The sequence below is a fragment of the Quercus lobata genome, chromosome 7, assembly GCF_001633185.2.
Source record: "Quercus lobata isolate SW786 chromosome 7, ValleyOak3.0 Primary Assembly, whole genome shotgun sequence".
In the NCBI taxonomy this organism is placed as follows: domain Eukaryota; kingdom Viridiplantae; phylum Streptophyta; class Magnoliopsida; order Fagales; family Fagaceae; genus Quercus; species Quercus lobata.
This window is the reverse complement of record NC_044910.1, coordinates 38,727,852-38,737,268: the sequence shown is the minus strand read 5'-3', so window position 1 is coordinate 38,737,268 and position 9,417 is coordinate 38,727,852. Positions and strand designations below refer to the sequence as shown.

Genomic DNA, 9,417 nt, shown 5'->3' with positions numbered 1-9,417 from the left:
CACAATTTTGTGTATCCTGTGTACACAATTTTTAAGCATGTACACATTTGATATCATTCAATGGATGATGTAATGTTTCAAAGAATGTAGTCAATATACGCAATTTTATACATTCAACAAAAATAATTTTTGTTTCTAAAAAAAAAAAAAAAACAAACATAATTTTTAAAATATACACAATTCGATATATTTAACATTTGCAATTTTTCAAATAATGTACATAAATATGTACAATTCTTTATATTAAAAATACACATTTTTCAAAAAAATGTATGCAATTTTGTACATTCAATGTACACTGCTTTCAAAGAAACTATATAATTTTGTATATTTAACGTACACAATTTCTAAGATTATACACAATTTTATACATTCAATGAAAAATTGTATACAATTTTGTACATTCAATATACACAATTTTTTACATTTAACATATATAGATTTTCAAAGATTGTATACAATTTTATATATTCAACTTATACAATTTTTAAGAATATACACAATTCTATAACTTCAATGTACATAATTTTTTAAAGAATGTACGCAATTTTTCTACATTCAAAATATACAATTTTTTCAAAGAATGTACACAATTATGTATACTCAACATACAACGTACACAATTTTTCAAAAAATATACAAAATTTTGTATATTTAAAGTATACAATTTTTAAGAATGTGCACAATTTTATATATTGAACGTATACAATTTTTTTTTTAATGTACACAATCCTGATTCCTGTACATTTAATGACCATAATTTTTCAATGAATTTACTGAATTGTCAATTCAACGTATACAATTTTTCAAAAAATGTATATAATTTTGTATACTAAACCTACACAATTTTAAAGAATATACAGTATTATGTATATTCAATCTACATATTTTTAAAAACAACCCAAAGAGATGAATAGAGTCCCAAATAATGAGAGAGATGTAAAAAGCAAGTCCGAACAAGGTAGGGATCCATATGTAAACATAGTATTTATTTAGATACGCTTGAATAACTCTTTCTCACAATTCGAATGTATATAACCTAACCCTATTCCGGTTTGCCCCATTATGGAATGAACTTACAATCTATGATCTAATGATTGAGTCGATTACATGATTATAAGTTTATAACCATAGCCCATTTCCATTTTGGACAGAACAGATCTACTAATATTCCAGTTAGGTTAAGAGGGATCTTGAACTAAAATAGATTCTAGAAGACAATTTTTAAGAATGTACAGTATTCTGTATATTCAATCTACACATTTTTTAAAAACATACAAAATTGTGTACATTTAACATATACATATACAATTTTAAAGAATATACACAATTTATATACTTGCACTAGGAAGTCCATATCACGTCATACCCATTAAGCAACACTCCTTGTTCGAAAAATCAAATAATAGCAAGAGCCTTGCAGCTCAAAGTTGGCACTTTTTGGTGTGTCTATAACATTCACCGTTCAATCTTTCCTCCTCTTTCTATCTATCAAATTATCAAAAAAAAAAAAAAAAAATCAATGAAATGAATGAATAGTTCACACTCCGAAACCCAACCTTCTCTACAAAGAAATATCTCACAAGTCAGTCTCGGAAACTCACAACACCCCAGTTCAATTGCTCACATGCCATTGCAACACCTTCATGAAACTTCCTCTCCCAAAAGAACCCCCTAATTAAAGATTTGAAACTAACCAATTTGGACTGCACCCTTCTCCTTAGACTCCCTAAACCCCAAAGCTAACCCGAGCCTTGAATTACATCAATAACTACTAATAAAAATACCAAACGCATAAAAACCTGGCTTAACCAATACTTAGTTCTGGTTAAAACACCTTCAAACTACTAATAAATTTTCACTATGTGGATCGCAAAGGACAAAATTGTGATAGATGAAAAACAAAACTTAGAATTCAAATAAATATGGATCAAAATTGCTAGGCCTCTATTGTCTAGACAAGATAATTTTATAGTTGAACCAAATCTCTAATGTAGCATATGGTCCCATCTAGTCTCAGATTTTGCTTGAGTCCCTTCCAAATATGAATCTCCTTCCCCAATCAGAGATCACCAGCATTCTTGTCCTCCAACTGACTAGCTTGCTGTAAGTTGATACAACCATCAGACAATGACAACATGGTAACAACTTATTAGATCGTGGAAGCAAATGGGAATTAATAAATTACCTGGCATATACTGAGTACCAGAGCCACTGAGAGCTATGACCAATCGAGACCCAATCTCCAGGAAGTTGGAATGCAGCTTGTTCTCCTCCCAGTGGTGCAAATTGCCCCAAGTGCCTATACCTAGAATTAAAACCATCAAAAAGTTAGCTACATTGCAAGGATAATCTCCTGCCTACCTCATTGTGAAATTGGATGGATAAAACAGACACACATGCACGCGCACACACTTATTTCATATTGATTATTGTGCTGATAACTTGAGAGTGCGAAAGTAAATACACTTTGTACACAAATTATTAAGTGCCTTGCTCCTATACAAGTTACCAGATATCTTATATAAACCTAAAAGATTTCAGTTTACAAGGTTATTGTATTTTGCATGCAGAAAAGCCATTATCCAAGTGAGAGCTGAGACATAGCTGGGTCAGTGACTCAGTCTAGAGACTTGAAAATTCCAGAAATAGCAAGAAAAAGATTCAAAATACTTCCATAGCAAACCAGTCAAGACGACTTTACATAAAACTAGAACATGACTAGTTTGACACTGGCAGGTACATTAATGTAAAACAAGATTATGACTAGTTAAGTGCTGCATGTCTTTTGCTATCAAAACCTTAATATACAATTCTCAATCTTATGTTCAATCACCTGTGACAAGTAGTTCTAGTTGTTATTGACTGAATTAATTCTGATGTTCCAGCTTGCATAATGTCATACATACATTCTGTATTGCAGGAAAAATAGAAACAAAATTTTGTGCAAAGTTCTACTTGTACCTAAAGGGATGAAACCGATGACGTCCAGATTCCCTAAACCTGAGAGGACCTTCAGGATTCTTCTCACACTGTTCCATGCGATTGAAACAGTCTGCAAGGTATTGGCCTTGCTGATAAGCAACCTAGAATATTACAAGGACACAAGAAGTCAAGAAGTGAGAATGTTTTTAGCAGGAGGTCAAATAGGTTATGCAAAGGAAACTAAATCAAGTACCTGAGCTGTTGGAGGGAGATTTTTCATCTGAGAGTCCACTTCAGTCAGAGCTGTCTTAACGTTATCAATTTCAATGGGCTTGTTTTGGTCATTCTCTTGAGTATTCTTCAGCAACGCAGCAAAATTTTTCATCTTTTTCTTCTTCAAATAAAGCTTCACTTGAGGGTACCTCTCCAGGATGTCATCCATAACATCATGAAAGTCCTTTATATTTAAAGTACCAGATTTATTCTTGTCTGCTTTACTGAATATGGCGGAAATATCTTCCTGAAAACAAGTTGTTAATAATAAATGAAAGATTTAAAAAAATTAAAAAAAAATCTAAAGAATTATAAAACATCTTCCTCTCAGCTGACTTGGCGAATAAAAGATATTCATGATAACTTGTAATTAAATGTAAAAAGACAATGACAAAAATGTATGTAAATGAGTTATACACAATTTTGAGTGCTCTCTATATTCAAAAATACACAAATAAGTCAGGCTGTAGATATCATACCATGACTCTGCGCTGGTTTACTGTTGCACAATCCCCAAGGGCATATACGTTATCACATCCTTCCACCCTCAGCCATTCATCAGTAGCTAACACACGTCTGTTAGTCTGCTCAAAGGAATAGAAATTCAAACAATTAGAGTAAAAAAATATACAAAGCTAACACCAATTATGATTGGAAGTGAAGGGAAAAGAAATCAGTGTAGTTTAAGAGCAACACACCTGACCAACTTGCTTCATGAAATCCGCTATTTCAGGGCGAGTCCCAATACCAGTTGACCAGACAACCATTCCATAAGGTATGTTTACAACCTCGCCAGTTGCTCTTACTTTAGTAGATATTTCTTTATCGGATACTTTTACGACCATTGATCCTGTTTTCACATTAATACCATCTCTTTGAAACTTTTCTTCAGCAAATGCGGAAATTCTCTTGTCAAACCTGTAACGTTAGCAGCAACTGAAAGCATTAGAAAACAAACAGAGAAAGAGAAGCAAGGACTTGAAACAATTACACAGAATTAAATTGAAAATGTGAAAAAAGCAATGTACCATACATGTTCAGAATATGATTGCCAGCTTCAATGAGGGTGATTTTCACATAGTCTTTACTTTGAGGGTATAACTTGACTAAATCATCATAGACATAGTCATGAAGCTCTGCAGCAAATTCCACACCAGTTGGACCACCACCAACAACTACAAAATGCAAAATCCTTTTCTTCTCCTCTTCACTTATAGAAGGAAGGCTTGCCCTCTCAAAAGCATCAATCACTGTCTTACGGATTCCCAGAGCATCATCTACTTCCTACATAAAGTATTTTATTTTTTTAAGTTATAACAGAGTAAAAGAGTAAAATGCTGCTAGTATATTTTAATTTTTACTCCAAGTGAAGATACCTTCAAGAAGTGGGCATGCTCCATAACCCCGGGGGTGTTGAATGTATTTGATTGGGCTCCCATGGCTATCACCAGGTAATCATAGTCTAAAGCAAATTCTTCTTTTCCATCAAAATTTTTGTCTTGACTAGATTGACAATAAACTTTCTTATTCTCTGCATCAATCTTGTAACATTTAGCTTCCTCGAAGTGGACATCATAGCTTTTCTGCAATGTAAAATCAAAGAAAGGTGTCATCTAAATAACTCCAGTTTCCCTGGAAAATGACTAGCTCAAAAGGCTTAAATTGCTTGACAATTTATATAATCATAAGCATTCAGCTTTTAGCAGATTTGAACTATATTAACAATATTATACACATGCATACTATACCATACAGACACAATATGATGCGGAAGGATAGAAAATTATTCAAATGACTTGCTCCTTACTAACCATTCTAGATAAAAGACTCATCCCATTCTCATACAATGAATTTTTTTTATTTTTTATTTGAACTTGACTTTGTAACATACAATCTGATATAACACAGTAAAACTCAAGCATGTTTTTAAGGCCACAGAAAAATTTATGACAGAAATGTCAATAGAAACGGATGTAGATGGCATAGTCATTTCATATCTCATTCATTTAAGATTACCTTCTTGGTAATACTGCGAATGGGTTCAACAATGCTGCGTGCTTCCACTGTGCCACAAGTAACACTAGGTAACAAAGGAGTGAATGCAAAATAATTACGAGGTGACACCACATGAACATCATATGAGGGGTTTTTCAATTCTTTCAAAAAGCTGGTGCCAGCCCATCCAGTTCCAACTACCACCACCTTCTTTTTCTTGAATTCACGTTGAATTGATTTAGCATACATAGATTTTTGTCTAGCATCAGAAAATGCCATAAGACCTCCACCACTGCAACAAATAGAAGGTCCAGATTAAGGGTATGAAAATTCAATAATAATAAGATAAAAAAACCAATTAAACCACATAGCAACTAGAGTGGGAAAAAACAATTTGATAATAACAACAATTGAGGAGGAAATTTTTTTTATTCCATTTCAAGATCCAGAAACAAGCATTAAATAGAAATCAATCAGAGATAGTAGTCAATAGTAGTACTTATTGTCAAGTTTTTAGTCTGCAGTTAAAGATGTACAAATACATAAAAATTAGGAAACCAGTCAACTAAAATTTTAGTATCATTAGTTTGCAATGGTTGTATATACCACAAAAATCTTCTAGCTACTGACCCTGCTCTTTAAATGACTGTCTTTCATAATGCAAGATTTTTGGACAAGAAATCATGAATCACAGTCACATCTTTAATTCAAGTATCACCAATTTCTTTTCTTTTATCTTTTTAGATCAAAGTCACTAGAACAAGCTGAATTCTATAAAAACACACAATACAAAGCACTTAATTTTCCTGCAACATCCAAATAATGAGTGATTCAGCAAAAAAAAACATCCAAATAATGAGTGAATTGGTATAATAATTTTTCTTCTTGTATACAAGTCATGTAAATCATGCAAGTCAAACTAGATTTGATTTTAGTATTTCCTTCAGCTTTTAACCTCTATGGGTCCGTTTGGATTTGGGAGCCTAAAGGTGCTAAAACCCAAACGCTCATCTTAAACCCAAAACATCGTTTTGCAACATAAGCACACCCTATAGGACAAAGCAAGAACCTGGGAACAGGATTAAGGACCTGACTAGAGACTGCCATATGATTTGGACAATGTTTAACAGTATATATCAATTTTTATTCATCCCACAAGATAAAACAATATAAAAAAACAATGACTATAAGAAATAAAATATCAGTAATTTCTAGATGAAACATAACACACTTTTTCTCTCTCTTTTTCCCATATACACAGGGCAAATCCTATGTTAAAAAAAAAAACCCATTAAAATAATATGAGGGAGTAAATTTTTTCACTTTATATGTAGTACACACACATAAATATAGCCAACTTGGTATTAAAAACTGTGTTTTTCATGCTAAATATTAAACAAATTCAATGAGTTTGACACCAACAACAACAATCTTTTCCATCAACTTCAGGAACTGCAAAGATTGTAGTGAACACAAACCTTAAAAAACAGGCCTTTCTAACAAAAAAAAAAAAAATAGTACTAGAACTCCTACAATCTAAAATATAAAAATTCCATGAATGCAAAAAGCATTAGACCTGACGGCAGTGACGGCACAGACAACAAGAACTCTCCCGAGCATGGGGTGAGTTTGAAAAACCGTAGGGAACCTTTGAAAGAAAGAGTAACCACTCATTGTGAAAACCCTTTATTTTTCAAAGGAAAAGAAAGAAAGGGTTTTGCAACAATGAGAAAAAGAGACAGTAACGATGTAGTGTGCCCTCTATATATATATGTAAGAAGAGGCAATGTCTGAGGAGTAACCCTCACGCAACAACGTAATAAACATTCTCAGGGTTTTGTGAGGGTTTATATTTTTTTATTAATTAATTATTATTATTATTATTTTGTTTTTTTGTTAGTTCTATTTGACTTGTCAAACTGGGTTGTAAAACTATTTGAAACGAGGTGTAACGGTGTAATAATTTTTTTTTTTGAACAGAACGTGGTGTAATAAATTGGGAAAGGATCCTCTGTATTTTGTGACAGTGATACAGTATCTCTAATAAGCCTAAAATGAAGGAAGCAGATTATTTTGATTGTTTTTTTTTTTTTTTAGAAGAAGTGTAAAAGGCTTAAAAGTACCCAGTTTTGTCATTAAAGTGATTAAATTAATATAAATTATTATGGCGGTTTTATTTCTCAAAAAATTATGGTTGTTGTTGGGGAATTTTATAGGGTATTTATGGTGGTATATTCGCTGCTGCTCCTGAAGTGCAATCAACTTGGTTCATGTGACAGGAGGGAGTTACCCATTAGGCAAGAGGTATTTAATTATTGACTTCCGGTAGGATTTTTCTTCATTTCTGGTAGGATTTTTCTTCATTCTCTAATTATATCACTGATTTTGCCAATAAAGAATACACTACTCTCTCTTACAGCATAAGAGCAAGTTCTCATAAATTTTGATGGCTAGCTCTTCCTTTCTTTCCCTTTCGCGTGAAGAACAAGAGGAACTGGCTCACAGCAACAAGAAGGTTAAGAATGTGAATCATGCAGGATTCAGTGATAGTAGTGATTCAAGACCATCATCTCCAAACCAGCCCCAAGGTATGTGGAGTCAAGCCATATCTTTTAAGGACAAGGTTGTGGGTGAGATTCCTGGTGCATACACTCAGGCTTTTAACTTTGGAGACCTCATGAAGGACGATGAAGAGTCAGATGACGAAGTAGAGGCTCTTAGGGAAGGCCTAGTGGCTTTAAAGTTCTCGAGAGAGCTCAAACAGAAAATCAGACACCCGTGGGCAAGGGCGTTGATTGTTAAGGTATATGGAAGGTCGATTGGATTCAACCTCCCTACCTAGGAGAGTACTTGGGTATCCCTATTAGACAGTCGGGCATGTCTTATCGAGAGTATAATTTTATTCTTGACAGAGTAAAACAAAAATTAACGGGTTGGAAAGCTAATTTGCTTTCTTTGGCGGGGCGTGCAGTGCTTATCCAAGCTTCCTCAGCGGCTATCCCTTCCTATATAATGCAGTGTGCTACTCTTCCGGGAAGAGTTTTGGATGGTATAGACCGGGTGAACCGAAATTTTTTGTGGGGTAGTACGGAGAATCAAAGAAAGATGCATTGGGTTGGGTGGCAAAAGGTTACTAGAGCTAAGGAGGAAGGAGGCCTTGGTCTTCAAACGGCAAGAGGAAGGAACATTGCTCTCCTTGCAAAACTGAATTAGAGGTTGCACACAGAGCAAGATATGCTTTGGGCAAGGGTCTTAAAGCAAAAATACTGTTCTGGTAGGAGAGCAAGGGCCATAAATACTGATCGTCTTCCGTGTTCTCAGGTATGGACAGCTATAAAGAGAGGTAAGGAGGTGTTCAATAAAGGTAGTATGTGGCTGGTGGGTAGAGACAGTAATTAGAGTTTTTGGTTTGGGAATTAGATCAAAGGGGGTCCCATTCGTCATAGGATCCTAGGCCCGTTGACCCGTGAAGCTGAATTACTTGAGGTAAAGGATGTTTTGACTGACTCGGGTTGGGATTAGGGTCGTATTCCTTTTGCTCTACCTCTGGACATTAAGAACTTGATCCTAGCTACTCCGGTGTCTATCACAAGCAGAGGGATTGACAGATTAGTTTGGGTTGGTAGTACCAGAGGTGGATTCGATGTTAAAAGTGCTTATAAATTGGTTGAGCATACTAATTATGTGCCTGCTTTGTCTACGGGGTGGATTTGGAAAATTAATACCTTACCTAGAATTAAAACCTTTATTTGGAGATGTGTGCATGATAGTCTTGGTGTTAAAGGTTGCCTTGTTAGGAGGGGGATGGGTACTGATGATTTATGCCCTATTTGCCAAGTAGATAAGGAATCAGTCTTGCATGCTCTTTGAGACTGTGCTCGGGTTAGGGCTGTCTGGCTGCAACTGGGAGTTAGATACACAAATCAAGTCTTTTGGAGTAGCGATCTTCAAGAGTGGTTAATAATGAATGGGAGTAAGGGTAGCAAGGCTATGTATGGAAGAAATCATTGGAGTAAGCTATTTTCTTTTGCTATTTGGATGATATGGAAAGGTAGAAATCAAACGATATTCTCTGGTAAAGCTCAGAATCCGAAGCTCTCGACTGAAATTGAGAATCTGCACACCGAGTTCATGTATTGTGCTAGCTCTCCAAGGTGGCCTATGCCAAGGGTGGTAGTTGCATGTCGTTGGGAAAAGCCCCCTGAGGGATGGACCAAGTTAAAT

The 9,417-nt window shown here is 34.7% G+C and overlaps 1 protein-coding gene across 1 annotated transcript; it reads right to left on the bottom strand.

Annotated features, from left to right (window-relative positions):
- Positions 1–1,570: 1,570 nt before the first annotated feature.
- On the bottom strand, positions 1,571–6,927 carry LOC115953736 (external alternative NAD(P)H-ubiquinone oxidoreductase B2, mitochondrial-like). The gene is made up of 10 exons (XM_031071501.1): positions 6,770–6,927; positions 5,215–5,485; positions 4,575–4,781; positions 4,232–4,482; positions 3,897–4,116; positions 3,678–3,782; positions 3,179–3,445; positions 2,965–3,086; positions 2,189–2,308; positions 1,571–2,104 (listed from the first exon to the last, which is right to left on the bottom strand). Exons 1-10 carry the CDS (start codon positions 6,865–6,867, stop codon positions 2,017–2,019), a joined length of 1,749 nt encoding a protein of 582 aa, XP_030927361.1. The 5' UTR covers positions 6,868–6,927; the 3' UTR covers positions 1,571–2,016.
- Between the last annotated feature and the right edge of the window lie 2,490 nt (positions 6,928–9,417).